At 30.0% G+C, this 19,697-nt stretch overlaps 1 protein-coding gene across 3 annotated transcripts in view; it reads left to right on the plus strand.

Moving 5' to 3' along the window:
- Positions 1–324: 324 nt before the first annotated feature.
- Positions 325–19,697, plus strand: part of LOC118196219 (glycogen synthase kinase-3 beta-like) — a 37,811-nt gene continuing 18,438 nt past the window's right edge. Inside the window, exons 1-5 of one of the 3 annotated variants that reach the window (XM_035367642.2) lie at positions 325–524; positions 13,403–13,593; positions 13,794–13,877; positions 16,664–16,774; positions 18,400–18,530. In XM_035367642.2, coding sequence (XP_035223533.1) covers positions 503–524; positions 13,403–13,593; positions 13,794–13,877; positions 16,664–16,774; positions 18,400–18,530 — 539 coding nt within the window. In that variant the 5' untranslated portion in view covers positions 325–502. The other 2 variants (XM_035367639.2, XM_035367640.2) reach the window with 2 other exon arrangements.

The raw sequence follows: 19,697 nt of genomic DNA on the forward strand, positions 1-19,697 counted from the left end.
TTATAAATATGCTTACAAAATAGCTGCTACATCGGATAGGCTGATTATGAAAAATATACTTCATGATATTTCAAGGTTCATGTTATTCAAGAAACGTGTTTAAAATATATTCGTAAATTTCTATAACTTTCCATAAAATATCCTCAAAATTGAATTTTGATTCATAAGATATTTTATATTCATTAAAAGTTTTTAATTCCAAAAATTAAATCTTTACCTTTTTTAAATTAAACTTTAAAAATACCATAACAACAATAAAAATTGTATTTTACCTGTTTATAGCGCCTCCTACGGCTAACCTTTTTATCGCTCAACGAGAAAGCTTTTGCAAGAAGACTGTTCACAGCAGTGACGTAAAGTTCGGTATAGGGTCATTGTCTTTGATGCAGCACTTTTCACGTCGAAAAATTTAATTTTGTTAAATACTGTAGCTTAAGTCTTTGAAACATGAAATTCATTATTAGGCTTGGTTACGAAGCTTTATTCTGGTAGTGCTGTATTTATGTTCCATCTACAAAAGGCCTGTAAGTTAAAAGTGCTACCTTGTCTGTTTTAAATGCACTTATTACGAAAAACGTAGTGTTGAAGCAATCCATTGGTCATTTTATTTTTAATTTTAACCACGATATGTGAGAAAAATTTTTTTCCCTAAGAATGTGAGCTTGGATGCACGTTCGGATTTACTATGAGCGGGAGACCTCGAACAACATCCTTCGTTGAAGGTAACAAGCAAACACAAAAACCTGACCTTTCCGGTGATAAAGTAACATGTCCTACTCTTTTTGCAAGTTAGTATACTTAAAAATTTATAGAATCTGCTGGAAGGATGCTTTCTTGCATGGTTTCGACTGAAATTTGTGGAACTTTTTTATCAGCTTAATGTTGCTATTGAAATTTTGCTTGTTTGGAAATTCCCAGAAATGAATTTTCTCCTTTGTGAGAATACCTTAGTGAAGTATAGATGCTGTGCAAAATATTATGCATAGTTAACATTGTCATTTTATCGTTATTTATGTAAAAGTATCAAATACTAACATATATTTTCTCTGGAGATTTATGGTATATGAACACTGCATTAAAAATCTAATTTTCTCTTTAAAGAGCATTAAATATTTGTTATTTTATGTAATATAGAATTTGTTTTGCAGAGTTTCATTTATATTTGCTTCTTATACATAAATTATATGTGAATTGAGTTTTTTTAAATGTATAGGGTGTTCTGTAAATAATAAGATTTGTTTTCATTAAATTAACAAATAAATTGTAATAAATTTTCAGGGCAGAGATATTTTAAAGTAGATTGAAATTTTTTTGTGTTTTAACATGTAGTGTAAATATGCTTTATTATCAAGCAGATAAAATTTGTTTTAATTTTTTGTAGCTTCTGGAATTTATACAGAAACGGTTAATTTGTTATGTAAAAATATGTAAGAGCTCTGCTTTTTAGCAAATTTTTTAGTAAAGCAAAACTAGTAGTAACTTTGCATTTTTACTACAAAAATTATAAAAAACACCTGTGCAACTTGTTTTCCACTGCCTGGAATTGAAAATGCTGTAATTTACCAACTACTGATGGGTCAGACATATATATTTCAAGTGCTTTAAACTTTAAAATTGTCATTTAATCCCAAATCGGCTCTAGTGTAGAATTGGGTGCCCATTTGATTAGCGACAATTTTTTAAAAAATTTTGGCGATGAAACCTCACTTCTGGTTACCATGTTAATTTTAACTTTGTTTTAGCTTCCTGATTTTATTTAAATGAAAATAGATTGATGTGTACATGGACAAGTTTAAGGCAGTGCACAATGCCTAATTTGTGTAATTCTAGGATATTTTTTTAAGTGAAAACAGATCGATGTGTACATAGACACAGAGTTTGTACAATTCCTTGACTTCTTAATTTGGTTTTGTTTAGCGGCCATCTTGAAATTGTGCCCTCCTGGTGCTAATCTTAACGTCAAAAAAGAATCGCCAAGAAACAAGGGGCACCCGATTGTAAACTTTTACCATGTAATCTTTCGGCTATAGCTTTTGAATCTTGCATATGCATATGTTGATACTTTATTGCAACCATCATAGTTTTCATTTTCCAATGGTGGGCACTTGCCTATAACGGCATTGTGGCCACTCCTAAGGCCAGAAGTGGTGGCACCTAATAGGTGGCCACCATTACCTCCCATGAAGACAGATAATTTTACATCCATGCCTTCTCTAGAATTCAAACTTGGGCCCTTCGGTGTCGCAGTCAGGCTCTCCTAATCAATATACCATCTGGCCGGCACAATCATGGTAAAAATCGCTAAAATTTCAAAATGCACCAAACACTGTTAATTATACTTTTGATGGTTCTTCATTTTTAACAAGAAACATTGACATTTTCTTATACATTCTTTGTTTCATTGTTGTAGTCTTAACTTTCAGTGTCTTTTATGGAAAAATCATGATAATTTTTTGTAAAGTTTTAGGTAAAATCCTAATATAAGATACGACTTGGCATGATTTTTAAAATTGTCACCAATACCAAAATGACTTGTTTACTGCTCATCATAATGTTGCCAAATGTCATGTGTACCGTGTATTAGAATTAAGCCCAGTTTAAAATTATATACTTGCCTACAATAGAAGACGCTTGAAAAATTTCTGCAGGAATGCAGAAAACCCACAAATCCTGTTTTCCCACAGAATGGTTGAAGAAACAATACTTTGAACATTCTCGGAGAGATTGCCACAAAATTCCCACCAGAGCAAAACAAACCCCTTTGTAAGTAAGTTTAATGATTCTTTTTTGAGGAATAAATATGTAGTTGAAAAGTAAAATATATATAATATTATATAGCACAAAACTTTCTTTAAAATCTAATAGGGAAATTCTGGTGTCTACTGCAGTCTTATAAAGTTTCCACACATTTGAGTTAGCTATGCCAATAAAATTCATAAAAATAGGCTGTAATGTTTTACTTGCAGTCAGTATACATCATAATAAAATTTTACAAAATTCCTTGCCATTGTTGTAGTTTCTAATAAGTTTAGGTTGTTTTACAGTTACATGTTTGTTTTCATTTTTTGAGTACATCTTGGCTACTGAGGGTAGATAAATTGTATCAAAGTTGGTTGTCACAACAGTGATGGAATTATCATTTCATTGAATTACTGCAATGTCCTGTTCTTTATCAAATGCCGTGTCATATGTTCCACATTCTTCTTTCTCGATTTTGTATACATTATAATAGAACAGTTTCCTAACCTGTATTTAAGAATTGTTCTAATTGCATGAAATTTCAGCACGTTCAATTCCGACAACATTAGGTGTGATGTAAAATAGCTGTCAAAATATACTTATCAAACTGAAGGAACTTCCACTTCACTTAAAAGATCTGTTACAACATCTCTGCTTACTTCAAGATCAGTCAATGCCTTTGAAGGTTTTCCTGAATGTATATCAAAATGATATATGTATTCTTCAATAGGAACATGAAAACCAGTGTGCTTGAAACAAAGGGGTTTTCCTTTGAGAAACGTTTTGCATGAATGTCTGCCAAAATAGGGTACCATTTGCTCATCTATATAAAGATGTGTTGAAAAAAATCTCGTACGATGTGAAATCGATATTTAAATACAGATTAACTTAATCCAGTTTTTGGTTTTATCCAATGCACTAGTATCGGCTAAATATAATTTCTGTTTGATATTAGTTTACATAGAATGTGTCATTGCTGCACATACTAACGCATTTTTGTCAACAGGTAGCACTATGTATAGAGAACAGTTTTTCCATGTAATTTATTTTTATATGGGACAAAATTTTTTATTATTTTTGATGGATTTGATACATTTATATATATATATATTTGTTGATGAAAAAATCTTGATCTCTCATGATGCATCTTTCAGTATTGACAAATTATTATCTAACACATCATCATCAATACATTCCTTATCGTTTACCATGTCTGGTTCTGGGGGAATCATTACTAAATCTATTTCACTTTGACATTCAACATCTGATGAAAGTTTTGAAACATTATATTCATTTAATTCCTTCATAAGTTATAATATTTCATTCAACATTAAAAACCATTGTTTTGGGTATTCATTATTAGGAAGTTGTTTTGTGGAAACTGTAAAAAATAATGCCATTTATCTATGACAATCTGTGTACATTTATAAAGACACTGCTTTGAACTGACGTTGCATTTTTCCAACATTTTAAAAAATGTGTATTTATACTAACAAAGACAAAATAATAACCTTACCTATTGATGCTGTTATACAGTACGATGTTTCTAGAAGACTGGCATGTCTTCATAAAATTATTTGATTGGTTGTACCTTCTATGATATATACTCAAAATTAAAAGAAAAAACTACACATTTCGAGAGCATTTGGGCTAATGCCAAATTGTGCTAAAGATATTTAAAAACAGTACATCTTTAGAATTTCCCATAGACAGTGTCGTGTGCTAGAGATTAAAATGTTTTATTCCCCACAGTGTTGCCACTGTTCGCTTTGAAATTGTTGAGTTTTTTTGTCAAAAATTCATTAAAGTTTTACATTGACAATAAAACAAGTTCGAAATTTCAAATTTGGGCTTCCAGGTGCTCATGTTTGGGTAAAGGACTATGTTATTCAGAATTTAATGACTCTAGTACCTTTGTTTTTTCACAGTGCAGGAACATGCATATATTCATGTAGGTTTTTTATTATTTTGTTTCTTTAAATATAGAGGCCAATAACATTTGGTGGCAACAGTATGAAAAGTGTTTCAATGTAAAATGCCATTTTGAGACTAATGGCCTTTATGGGCTAATGCCCATTTGGACTAAAACATACCTGAACAATTTTGCAAAATTTTAAAATGGTATAGTAATGCATAAAAAAATAATCCAAACTTTTACAGGTTTCTTTCAATTATTGCTTGAATTTTTTTTTTTTTTTTTACTTAAAATTTTTTATGTGAATAAAAACATATAATCACTTAAACTATCAAGCTTTATTTAATAATGAGTACTAATATGATAATTTCCAGCTGCATGGATTTTTATAATGGTTTTTATATATTTTAAGAATGAAGTAATTCTCTTTGAAAAATTTTCTTCACACATTTAATTGTTGATAATGGAAATGTTCAGAACTGCTTTGAGTCTGTTAATCAAATGGTATCTGTCAAATGAAAGCACAAACTACGAGAGCTGTCAAATTTTAAAATAGTTAAAACTTGCTGCTTTATTAAATGAATAAAAAGAAATTCTCAACTTTGCTTTTCCCTTTATACTAAAGGTTTGACCTAGAGTACTGTTTTATTTTTCACATATTAAATATTTCAGTTAAAGGATAAAATTTTTTACATTTATTGAATAATCTGAAAAAATCTGTGAATTAATATGCTGTAACTCAATGAAATAATGGTACATTTTTACTCATTACACTTGATCTGGTTATAATAAACTTTCATCAGTCGTTTGATTCAGAGTTTAATAGTAAAAATTTATCCCTCTTAACCAGTTGCTATGCATTTCTTGTAATTAAGCCAACCCAGTTTGAAATTCTAACAGACTAGACTGATTGCATAAATTTTTATAGTTTTCTTCCATGTCTGTAATATGAATATGAACCTGCTTCTCTTAAAGTCCTCCATGAAGGCATCTCTTCCCTAAGCAGATAGCTGTAGTGTGCTTTGCCGTAATACAAATAATTTTATCTCTGCAACTAAACAGTTTTTCATTGTGTACTGCTCATAAAATTCTCTCGGCTGAAGCCGAAGTAAGAGAACAGCTGTATGACATTATGATAAATTTGCAAAAGCCTGTTGGCAGTGTTTTCATTCATGATGTATTCACTTTGACAAAGGATTTCTTTTTTGTTGTTGTTGTGTGTTTGTGGAGGTGCTGCTGTTTGATAAATCTTTTGAAAACTTTGAATGTCTTGAAATTTAAAAAAAAAAAAAAAAAAGGGGGAATTTTGGATAAGTCTCAGTGCTTTTTATCTTTATTTTATGTTTATGTATTAGCACAACCACTTCATTAGAAATTGCCAAATTGTGACAACCAGTTTCGACAAGTATTGAAACAGTTTTCATGTGCATCCTTTTGTTTGTGTTCCAAATTGCAAATGTTTTTATAAATAAATCATGATAATTTTTAGTTTCGCTTTTAAAATATGTGTTAATGGAATTTTTCTTGCAATGTAAAAAACTTTTAAATTATCTGCAGGAATACAGTAGATTCCCACAGAAATGTTGAAGGGAACAATTGCTTTGCATCTGTTATTAAAGGGTACTTTTCTGTTATCGGAACCGGACTCGTCACCAAATGTTTTGCTGAACTGGTCTTGAGTTTTATATGAAGTCTCCATTTTACTTTACATGAGCAATGTTCTGTAAATTTAAATTCATTGGAATTTTTATCATGGGTATGAAAATTTGAGACTTGACTAATGATGAAACATATCTGATGTAGTTTCTGTAAGAATGATGGAATATTCACTATGTGAGGCTCTATTTTGTTTCCGAGGAAGCATTGAAATGGAGATATAAAGCTATGACATGCTGAGGGGAAACAATTATTACATTCTGAAAATTGGTTTGAAGGATCAAGAATGTCAATTTTTTAATGGCATTTTGTTTCATTTATGCTTGAGGTTTATAATTAAGTCCCATTGAGTTTTCTCCATAATTGCACTGTTATTGATTGGAACAGTTACATTGGGGAAGTTTGTGGCCATGCGTTAATGTCTAGAACCTAGATCATCAGTTAAAATTGGCAGCACAGTAATATTTTCAAGGTAGATGAAAGTCTATTTTCCTCAGGTCTGCGACCAAAGCTGTGGGGACGTTACATGGTTGATCGTGTTGGCTGGTCCGAGAGGGATTGACTCCTCTCGGTCGGTGTGGAGGGACATATGATCTCGAGTTTAAAACGTACTGTCCTTGTAGGTAGTACCTCGAGAGGGAGTGGTGCCCCCAATCGTGGGAATTAATTTTTGAAGTTAGTCTAACGTGTGAAGCTGTCGGCCCTAGACACTCTGGTCTTTTCTCTGGCCAATTAATCTTTGAGAGAAGTTTTCCCTCTGCAGCAATCGGGAGGGGTGGCGTCTTCTCGGATCGGTCCTGAGGTTGCGGTTCTCAAACCTTGAAAGAGAGGCTTTAACTCTTTGAACACCATATCGGCCCAGACGGCTTTTCATTCAAATGGCCAAAACTGTCCCAAATGGCCAGAAATTCTGGTGTTGCTTTCTTTCCTTCCCTGAGGTATGCAGTAGCAGGTGAAGTTTTCCCAAATGCATTGTATCTGTTTATTGCAGACATCTTGTACTAAAAGGATTTATTTGTGATTTCTTATCTTTATTTGTTAGAAGTAGAAAGGATGTCATTTGAAACGTTCATTCTTCTTTGTGCGTTAATGGATGGGGAGGGGAGGAAATTGCTGTGAGTTTCGAAAACCATTTCGGGCGGTTCGGTATTTTAACATATACAGGGTAGCGAAGGCTTTGGGTTTTAAAGAATTAAGACCTTCTACTGCAGGGGTCGCACCTTAGTGTTCATTCATGTCCAAAAAGCAATATTGCCTGTATCTGTCTGCTCCAATAGGTATGTGACAGGATTTGCCGAGAAAAAAAGGATATGTTTTAGTTGCATGCCTTGCCGCTCTGCCAGAATTTTGCTAAAAGTTATTGAAGAAAATACTATTGATGTCATTATAAGATGCTTAAACTCTTAGAAAGAGTATAATAGTGATGAATTAAAAGAAGCCAAATTTGAACATTTCTGCATTAACCATAAAATGTAATTTCATTGATTCTGATATTGTTTCTCATGTGCCAGCTATTGAAAGTTATGGAGCAGTGCGAAATGACGAAATAAAAGTTAAAGCAGCACTGCCTGTAACTGATTATATTTTTATTTAATTGAGTTTATGGGGTTGCAGCTGCATCCCAAATGTTTTCAGATGTTCCAAATGATTTCTACAGTTTCATGCCACTGTGTTAATTTAATTTGCTGACCTAAAATTGTTTTTCTAATTTCTTTGACAAGTTGTTTATTTCCATTAAAAATTTCAAATTTTTTGAATATCTGTTATGCTATTTTTCTCTGTGGATTTTTCTTCAATTTAACCAAATAATAAATAATTTAGCAATTGTAATTATGTTCCAATTTTTTTTTCCTAAAATTGTCAGCATCTGGCAATATGTGAATCCAGACCCGATAACAGAAAAGTACATCTTAATGTAGTCCCCCACAAAATTTTTATCAAGCAAAAGTAACAAAAATCTGTGTCTAAGTAGATATATTTATTTATTGCATCATTCATTCATAAGCAGCAAATTGGATAAGTGATTCCATCATCCAAAATTTCATTCAAGAAATATTAAAATTAGGAAACACATAAGAAAAGCCAAGATACCTTATGAAAAATTAGCAGCTAGGCTATGAGCAACTGAAATTCCTATTCATTTTGCAGACATAGAAGAATAGTTACACTTGCCAAAGAGAGAAGCTATAATGCAAAAAGTTGCTTCATGAGAGAGATGGCTGGTTTGGGCATGCTTTTTCTTCTGTGATTTTCTATTCTGGCAAGTTTTTATTTTCATCTACATGACATGGAGTGAAGGCACCTGAACTTTTTTCATCACCATGAAAGGCTCTGGGGCTCATTTTGATTTGTTGGTCAAAACGTGTTAGTTGTAAGCCAGTCGCCAGAAGTCCAGAGGCCCAGTGAGCCTTAAGAATAGAGTGGTGCATTGAGAGAAAAGAAAGGTAAAAGATTTCTCTTAAAGAAAGAGCTATCTTGTGTTTTCATCAAAGGAAATTGAAGGGCTTGTGGCGAGAAGGACCCAGCTCCCTATTTTAAAGTTTTCGGAAAATTTTAAAAGTAATTCAAAAGTTCCTTCTTTGACTTATGTTCTAAACGTTTGTCCTTATTAAAAGTGCTTGTAAAAATGATTTTTTACAGCTATTCCAATGGCTTTTTACTCCAATATAAAGAACGATTTTTTTTAACAAAAAAAGACCCATAAACACAAAATGTACCAAAGTAAAAATACATTCAAAAAAGATCATGGCAATATACAGATTTTTCGAAAATATGCAAATAAAAATAGAATTAAACCATCTACTACATTACATCATATATTAAATTAAATTCTATAAAATAATTCAAGCATGCTTTTTATTAATGATTAAATGTAAGTTTTATTAATATATACAAGTCCCAAGACGCGTATAGCAACTTAATTAGCAATTTTTAATGCATTGATCACATAAATTTTTATATAATTTTGTTGAAAAATTACTTTGTCTTTCAGGCTTATTCATTGATGATATATAAACATAATTAGTATTTTATCATTTTAGTGCATGTTTTAATGAAGTTTGACTTTTTTTTTAAATATACAGTAACCAGTGCCTGTAAAGCGCTAATGAAAATAATTTTACTATATATATTAATATTCACCTTGCCAGCCATGCATGCTGGATCTTGATATTTTCTTATCATTGAAATCGCGTTTGTAGCTAATGAATTATTTTTTACACATATTCTTTTGCAAATGAGCATATATTATGTATCCTTCAATACATAGAGTGTGATTGGCAGTGCTGAACAATAGAACAAAGATCAGTCTACTTTGTTGGTCACCTATGACTCCCACAGCGCTATTAAAATAACTAGATGTCAGTTGCAGGTGACCCAGTTGATCAATATGTTAAACTTTAAGTATTTCTTGTAAAGTTTGTAACATTGTCATTTCTTTCAGTTTTCAGCCTTAATCATTAAATTTCTTTTAAGAGTTTTTTTTTTTTTTTTTTTTTTTTTTTTTTCTGGAGACTTTCCTCATATATAATGTAAATGTGAGTTAGTTCCTGATAGGAAATCCTCTCCACAAAAGCATCCCTTCCTTATACGCAGATTCTGTATATGTTTTGTTGTAATGAAGTCGTCCAAACAAGTCTAACTTTGTACTTCTTTTAATAACCCATTAGTTATTTTGATAAAGGTGCCAAATGATATTTACTTTCAGTATATTTTCTTAATTTATGTACAGCTGATAATGTGTTTGGATAATTTCTTTAACCATGTATGAGAGGACTAAATTTTTGAAAAGACTATACAAGGAATTAAATTTTTCACAAGGAAGGATATCTTTTGCACAAGGTCTGTAGAAGGAAATAAATTGAGTAATTATATGGTTTAAATACTGCATAATTCAATAAATGATTTAAATTAATAAGGAACCAATTATTTCACAAGAAAGTGATTATTTATGGCTTAAACACTGCATATGGATGTTCAATTGAATAAATGTTTTAATTAAAATCAGGGTTGATACCAAAGCTGGTGTGGCCACACTGTGCACCAGCATTTAAGAATCACAAAGATCGTATCAGGGGGCATAGAGTTGTGATTAAGATATGAATGATAAAGTACCTTAATATGTTATTTGATAAGTTATGCTATGTTGGTTGAGTATACAGTAAAATGTCAGCTGTCCGATATAAAATGGCGAACAGAATGTTGGATAATAGAGAAGGGTTAAATAAAAGCCTATTAAATGTCAGAGTGTGTTATAATTTTAAAAATCTAATAATCTTTTAATCTAATAATCATGTTTTACAACAAGACAGAAAAAAATGAACTCTCAGTAGCAGAATTGCCCGAAGTTAAAATTTAGAACTTTGCTGTAATATTACTGCATGCTAAAATTGTCAGTCTTTCGTTATAGTATGTACATTATACTTCAAAAGTTCAGTCCTATGATGAGTGAAAGAAATTTTTGATCGTAGTCTGCTTTCTAAATGAGTGCCCTTTCTTCCTTGGCAAGTCTTGCCATCTTTACAGGATTGTTATGTCAATCAGTATGTCTAGCTTCTTCTTATTGGCGAATATATTCACTTGCTGTTTCTAGAGCCTTAACTCATTATGTGAAATTCTACAAGGGTTACTATTTGGTGCTTGATTTGTTTTCATTGTAATTAAACAAGAGTGACACTTTCATCAGTTATTTCATACGAATCATTTTTCATCCAACTTTCAGTTTCTTGCAAAATTGTATTAAAAGTAGAATAGATTTTTTTTTGGTTTTATCTATGCTTTCAGTTTTCATTCTTTCATCATCGTCTAGCAGCTTCTTCCATGATTTGATTCCTGCCCTTATGTCAGCCGAGGCCCATGAAGATCAGTAAGCAACTCTTTTACATTGATGCATTTAAATTTTTTAACCATGTCTTGCTCTTCTTTAGTTTCTTCTATCACTGTGAACAGTAGCTTCCTGCGATAGTTCCTTTTTATTGTTTCAAAAATGTCTTGTCATAGGGATGTTACATTGGGGATTGCAAAAAGTGTGCCTTAATGTCACCTTCTTGAAGCTCCTTCGCATTGGAGCATTATCTAGCAACACAACAGCAATTCTAGGTAAAATAATTTTCATTTTTAGAAAATTGTCTGTTGAAGGAATGAATTCTTTAAAGAGTTGTCGTTTAATGAGGACTTTTCATTTGAAAATTTAACTGCTCATCCGACACAATATTTTTTCCAGGGAGAACATTTTTAGACATTCTAGGATTTTGGCACTTTCCAGTCATTACAAAGCCTTTTTGAGGTTTGCTATAGCATTACTGCATGCTAAAATTGTTAGTCTTTCATGCTGTACTTAAAGTCAGGGAGAGTGCTGCTTCATTCGTAATTAAGGCCTAACACATCACAGTTAAATATCTGATCATCTGGTAGGCTTACAATTTCAATTCATTCCTGAAGTATTTTCATGAATGCTTCTATTTCTTCAAAATTCAATAATAGTTCTTCACCACAAAACACTTATTGGATGGATACCATAGCATTTCTTCCATCGGTCTAGTTAACTGACACTTGCTGTGAAATCTGGGTCACCTTTGTTGAAATCATTACGAAAATGTTATGCCTTTAGCAGTTTAAAAAGCACAGCTTTGTCCCTGAACTATGTAAATCAAACATACAAACCTCCAGTCACTTTTTCATAGACACATTTTTTTCATGATTTTTCTTTCTTTAAATGTACACTCCCTAACTCTTGATGTGTATCATTTTTTCTGTTTCTATTCATTTCGTGTTTCAATCTCCTATGTCCTTTGTTACCCATCCAATGTCAAAGTCATCAGTTACCTTCTGCATTTTCTGTTCCTTTTCCAGTGTCTTGATAGTCTGAAAAATTTTCATGCCATCGATACAACTTTCTTTTCATGCCATACTTCCTTACTTGCATTAATTTCAGCTTTTAAACACTACACTAATCTTTGTTAAATTAGATGCTGTATGTATAGATACATATGCATGAATAGTAACTGGTGATAAACCAATCTACATACAGTGATAAACCTGCATTGCACTGAATGACAGATAGATGCTGTATGTATAGACACATATGCATGAATAGTAACTGGTGATAAACCAATCTGCGTGCATGATAAACCTGCATTGCACTGAATGACAGATTAAGGAGTCATCATATAGCTGGGCGCACCATGCAGTAGAATCGGGAGCAACAAAAAAAGCATTAATTCACAACCTTCAGTTTTTGTTGCTGACAGTCTCCCCTCAATAATTTGTCAGATAAGTGATGCTTTACTGTAGTTCTTTGAAGTACATTTTAGATGAAAAAACATCTAAAATTCAGTCCAGTGTAATTTACTATGAATTAAGTCATTTTGAAATAATGTATCTTGCATTATTTATATCTAGTCTTTTAGAAATTTATTCTGAATAAACTATAAGAGTTTCAAATTAAATAAATTTTTATGGGATTTTAAACTTACATTGATAAATCAGTTATTTTACAATCAAATTAACTGTTTGTATATGAAATTCTTATTTGAAAATAGAATAATTATCATCTCCTTCCACCCCCCCCCAGTCCACTAGCAGCTGAGCAATAAGATTGCTAACTTGGTATAATAAATTGGTAGTTCGAACGAAATTCAAATCCTAGCTCACAGGCTGGCTGCTTGGGTGTTTTAAAGGTTTTCTCATTTTGATATGAATATGAGACAATTTTTCTTAAAAAATTTGTCATTAAACATTTTTATTCCTTAGGCAAAGAGCTCTAATGTGCTGCATCATAATCCAGTTCCTTTCCTTCCAACAGTTTATTTTTTCAAAGAAGAGTTGGTAAAGATTATTTATTGAATTTATTTTCATGAAGGCAGAATTCATGGTGATACAAATGATCAAATGCTTACAATTCAGTTTCTAAAAAGAAAAAACTCTTAAAATATGTAGATAAAAACTCTTTATTTTTATAAAAGTCTCTTATTGTTACTAATTAAATTTATACTTCAGTAATTGGCAATAAATCCTTTTCAAATGTGTTGCTTATGAGTAAAAAGTGATGCATGTAAAAAAATGAAATTTCTCACAAGGCCTTATTATATATAGGCAAGGACGGTGGCAAAGTGACAACTGTCATTGCCACACCTGGACAAGGGCCGGATCGTCCTCTAGAAGTCAGTTATACGGATACTAAAGTCATAGGAAATGGATCATTTGGTGTTGTGTATCAAGCTCGTCTGGTGGAAACCGGAGAATTGGTTGCTATCAAGAAAGTTTTACAGGACAAACGGTTTAAAGTAGGCATGTCTTTTGTATAAAAGGTTTAAATCATTTGTAATTTGAGGTCGAAATATTAATGTGTTTAGACTAAATATTGCAATGTTTTACTTTTGTAAATTGATAAATTTTACAAACAAATTTGAATATAATTTTACACAATCTTATGGCTAATAAATATGAATAACTATTTAATCTGAATGGAAAATTTCCTTTACAGAATCGGGAACTGCAGATTATGCGAAAACTTAACCACTGTAATATAGTGAAATTGAAGTATTTCTTCTATTCTGGTGGTGAAAAAGTAAGAAAAAAGCATAATTAATTTGTTTACAAAGTGATCATTTTCATGTAATATTCATAAATTATGAAACATATTTCTGTGTCAATACAAATATAAACTAAAGTGCATTTAGAGGTTTTTTGAAATTTAAATTTTTCTGAAGAAAATATTGATTATACCAGCAATAATGAAGTTAAAATTTAAAGTGTAGAAACAAAAAAAATTTTATATTCTTGTTGTTCGATCTCCCCTCCCCCTTTCATAGAAATTATTTGATATTTTTTAAAGCGTCATAAAAAAGTAAGTCTAATTTATTGATTTTGTTGCTGCTCTAATTAAAAACTAAATAGTGACATTAGTATATGGCTTATTGCTTTTGAAAGAAGTCCAGAATTTCTAAAGATAAATATTAATACATTTCTGTATTGAAAATAAAGCAGTTTTTAAAAGGTTTTGTCTTATGCAGGATTGATGATAAACTTTTCAGAACTTTTACAAATAGGGAAAGAAAATTGAAAGAAATCTTAATGAAAGGTTAGTTCAGAATTATAGAAAGAATATGAGAACTTTTTCTGTTAACATAACTTCTCCCTTTTAGTAATTCTGAGATGATAAATAAATCAGAAGCTTTTCCATTGTAAAGTAGCATAGTAGTATTAAAATTTAACTAAATATAAGAAATATGCCTCTTGGATTAGTTATCACAATAAACAAAGAACTAAAGTAGAATGATATATTTTAACAACTTTTTATTTGCAGTGCTTAATTTGAATCACTTATCAGAGATATGAACATATTAAATTTTAATGTTATCAGTAAGTAGCAGTGTTAGCTAAAATCTGTTCAAATGGGTTGTTTCTGGTACATGAATTCATATAACCATGACTAGAATAAAGTATGACTAATAGCTTGATTAATATTAGCTGCATTACTTGGTTTGTGTTGTCCTGTAATGGGAAAGATCTGTCAATCAGTCAATTCTGTATACTTTTTTAATATGCAGTATCAGTAGATTTTTTAGGTTAAAAATTTTTTTTCAAAAACCATCTTTGTTTTTGAAAAGTTACCATGAAAGTGTTTTTAAATTGTATTAATGTCCTGGCAAAATTACCTGTAACAAGAAAGCAATTCAAGTTAATTATGTAAAAGATGCATTATAATGAATCGTGAAAGCCAATTAAAATCTATGATAAAATTTAATATGCTGTGCTGTGATGTAGTTTTTAAATATGTGGGGTACAAGTGTTTCCAATTACATTTTGAAATTTGAACTGTGTTGCTTAATCTGTTCTTGAAGATGTCTTGAAAGTATCAGCATTTTGAAGTGTGTAATTTCAAGGAAAGTTGAAAAATAATTCTGTGATGATTTTTAAATCTCTTTCTACTTTTTCTTACTTAGTGTACATGTGTGTATTACAAAAAAAATTCAGTAAAATGATTCTTAATCTGTTAAAAAAGATGTTTTAATGTGAGAAATTGATGTTTGTAGTTAGAATTTTACCACAATAATTTCTTTACTTTTATTAGGTGTATATACCATTCCTAGTATAGAAACCTTTGCTTTTTAGTTTTAGTGGTTTAATGCTTAATTATTCCATCCAAATAACTATTGTTCTCTCTCACAAGGAGGAGTATGTCTTATTTATCAAGCAGAAATTTTTTGTACTATCTATTTGTAGTGTATAATTTTTTGTACTATCTATATAATTGTAGCTTATTACTAAAGGAACAAAATTATTAGTCATAATTTTACAGAATTTTATTTTCTCGGAAAGGGATGAATGGATTATGATGTTGATATAGACATGTAGTTTTGTAATTTGAAAACTTTTGATAAAGGCTGACTTCTATTTAACTCAGCGATTTGCGAGTTGTCAGTTTTCTAATATTTCTACTCTGAATTTATGGTGTTTTCTGATAATTTGTACCCTGCACCGGAAGCATTAACTCATTGCTGAGTAATTTTTGCCAAAATAATGCACGAAACCAAAAGCCATTTCTAAAATGGCATTGTCTTAAGAATTCCATACAGGACCAAGCAGTCAATAAAATAAAAATAAAAAATAAAAAAGCAAGGAACATCAGTAATAAATTTTGTACCTTCAAAAAAATTATTTTATTTTTTCTGTTATTTCCTTATGTTCACAGCGATCTGTTTCCACTTTCTGTTAACATATTACTTTGCCTCATGAATACCTGTTTGTGGCTTTTCAGTAGGAGTGCAGATAATCAGAAACTAAAAAATTTATATAAACTTAGGCATATATTTAATACAATAAGCTTTTATTTAAAATGGGTATAATTTGTACTCTAATAATTCATCTAGGGCTAGATGTTGATGATTTAAAAGTATACGTAAAAATACTAAAAGCATCTCTTTAAACTTTGAAAACAAATTCTCCAAGAGCAGTGCAAGAGCTCTGGCTCTCTCCTTTATATAAGTTCATTTAAGCCATTTTATAAAGTTAATAGTTTAAAGAACCTTAAAAAATAAATGATATTTCTAACTTCTCAGTCTTGAAATAAGGAATTTATAAAATTAAAAAAGTGCTTCGTATTAAGAGTAAAGAAAAATTTCATTTTTACTTAATTTGATGGATTTATTTTCTTTCACATTTCAGAGAATCTAATGAAAGTCTCTACATTAAATCTTTATGTAAATTTATAATTGTATAGCATTTTATGTTTGTTTTACATATATAAATGAAATACATTTAAAGAATAGAATATTTTATATGTACAAAATGTAAAAATAATTGTAAAACTATAAAACTCATATTAGTTTCAAAAATATGTTTTTCTTTTAGAAAGAAGAGGTGTATTTAAACTTGGTTCTTGAATTTATACCTGAAACTGTGTACAGAGTTGCAAGACACTATAGCAAATCTAAACAAACTATACCTATGTCATATGTTAAGGTGAGATTTACAATATTTTTCTCATTTTCACAATTGCTTTTTAATGTTCTTCAGTTTATTAAATTATTACATGTAATTATTTTTAAGTATTATGTCAAATTTGCAGCAAGAAATCATATAATTTTCAGTTATTTGTGTGTTTGTTTGTTACATGATATACATTTTGTGAAAATATATAAATGTTGCTATTTTTTATATTTTATTTAATTCACTATTGGTATTTCACTATGAGTAGAATTTTGTCATCTATTTTTAGCCTACTACCTGATAGGTTACCGAGCTCAAATTTTGTACATGCACTGTTTGTCGATGAGAATGCAGTACAATGAAACGATTTTTATAATTTGATTTAAATTTTGTATTTATTAATTTAATGTTTAAACAATTTTTTGCACATATCTTCATTCAATGAATAAAATAAACATATCAAAATTTTGCAGCTTGCACTATAGAATGTGACAGAAAATCTTTTCAATCAAACTTGTATGAAAATTTTAACTTAATTTCTCAATTTTTTGCAAAATTTTTGAAAATTGCATGTTTTTTAGACTATTTGACATTTAGGATTTTAAAATTTATCAATTATAATGTGTTGAAATTTTCAGAAATTATGAAACAAACGTTTTGCCTTCTTTTAAAACAAAAATGATAATTGAGCAATTTTCTACATTTCTATTAAAAATGTGTTTCATTCTGAAGGAGATGGAAAAAAGCATGTTTAGTTTCCTGTCTTAGCACATTTAATGATGAAGTTTGCCATCTTGGCACATTTAGTAATGACATTTGCCATCTTGGTACACTTAATGACAAATTTGTGATATTTTTTCATTGTAGCTACAAGTAAAATGCTCATTGCAATATTGATATTACATCCAATTTCCAAAATTGAATATTCAAAGGAATTTCTTCCTTCTCTGAAGGACATTCTGTTATTTTTGTTTATTTCATAATTTTCTTATAATTTATTAGTGTTTTAATAATGACTAACATCATTGGTTATGTGTAACTGAGACTAAAAAAGGGGAGGATTAAATGCAGTGGGGTTTTTTTTTTTTTTTTTTTAATACAATAAGCTTTTATTTAAAATGGGTATAATTTGTACTCTAATAATTAATGATGTAGTTTAACTGGAATAATAAATTGAATAATTCTAGTTACAGAGTTTATCTACAATTTCATATTGTGAAAAGCAAAAGTGGAGGTAGCCTAAGTAACGAAATCTATTAATTTAATTGCATTATCAAATGCGTAACCCGTAATCCTTTTTAATTTGCCTTTGGTGCCCCACACTTTTGTTATTCAAATATAAAATTGTAGATGAATTATGTAAATAGAATTATTTAATCTATTTCCATTTAACTATAGGATAAATTATTTTTCTGTTTTTAATGCATTACTTATAATAGCCATTTTAAGTAAAAGCTTCTTTTTTTTTTAATGTTCTATTATTTTTACTATCTAAATTTGCCATACTTGTATAAAATAAATGTCAAATTTTTATTGGCAGCAAGGTATCATATATTAAGCATTTTTCAGTAATTTTTATTTTCTTTTGCTAAATTTGGTATACTTTTGTGAAATAGTTTTGTGTTTTAATGAATATAATGATTATATTTTCTCCTCAGCTATATATGTACCAGTTATTTAGAAGTTTAGCTTATATTCATTCTCTCGGAATTTGTCATCGCGACATAAAACCACAAAATCTCCTCCTGGATACAGAAACGGGTGTTTTAAAGCTTTGTGATTTTGGAAGGTAAGTTGTGTTTATTTTTTGAAATGTTCTAAATTTAGCCTTTAAAAAACTTATTGCAAATGCAAAGATTTGAAGTTATGCATATTTAATACATTGATGTATTAGTTTAAATTAAAACTATTTCAAAGGTGAAAATAGTGATTAATGTCATTCTTTTCTGTGATTTTTATAAATACTGAATGCTTTGTTAATGCTTTAAATTACTGATTTGGGGTACTTAGATATTAGCACATCTATCTTGTGACAAATTGATGATTTTTTACCCATCAATAGGTAAATTACTTGTATATTGCAAGCTGTAAATTTTTGCAACTTTTGCTTAAAAATGATTCCCACACAAACATTTATTTGAAGTGTGCAAACATCGTTAACTTATGAAGAGCACATTTTAGCAATTTAAAATACAAATTTCACTTTTTAGATAAAGATTCAATCATTAAAAAATACAGCACTTACGTTTTTCACAAAATCCTGTAATTTCTTTTATGCTGGTCTTCTCATGTATACAGTGATGATCTGTTTCACTTAAAAACATATCGGAGAATTTAACAAATTTGGCACTATCTAAGGCAAAAAAAATTATAAAAATCATTAGAATTTGGAATACAACAGAAGAATGCATATGAAAATGGTGACATTGCCCGATTGTTATGAGCATGGTTGCCTGCAGAATAGTTAATATAAGGTTGCCAGAGTTTAGCACATTCTAAAAATTTAATGTCTTCTACCAAGGTGATTGTGATAATATATAAGTACAGATTTTACTGCTAGTATTTATTAACAGCTGTATTTCCTCTTTTATTTCAAACTAAATTGCCTACTCTCTCTCTTTTTTTTTTTTTTTTTTTTTTTAATGTGTTTTACATATTTTTTCTAGGTACTTTTCTGTTAAAGCCATACCGCTTGGCGCTTTTTTTGTTTGGGCATAATTCCTCACTGAAAATGGATATAAAGTTTTCATTACTGCCAGGTTGAAAAGGATATCATCACAAATTTCTCTTTTGTTGGATTGTGCTTTACTTTGGTTACTTCTGATTTATTTATTGATGATATGAAGAACCAAACTGTTGAGTTTTGTGAACCAAAGCTTTCTTTAACTGGAATAATTACTTATAAAGGGCATGTGCAAATTCTTTATCTCTTCCCAATATAAAATCAATGGACACT

This window comes from Stegodyphus dumicola, chromosome 6, assembly GCF_044657685.1.
Source record: "Stegodyphus dumicola isolate Sdum_Otavi_A_Nest chromosome 6, ASM4465768v1".
Lineage (NCBI taxonomy): Eukaryota > Metazoa > Arthropoda > Arachnida > Araneae > Eresidae > Stegodyphus > Stegodyphus dumicola.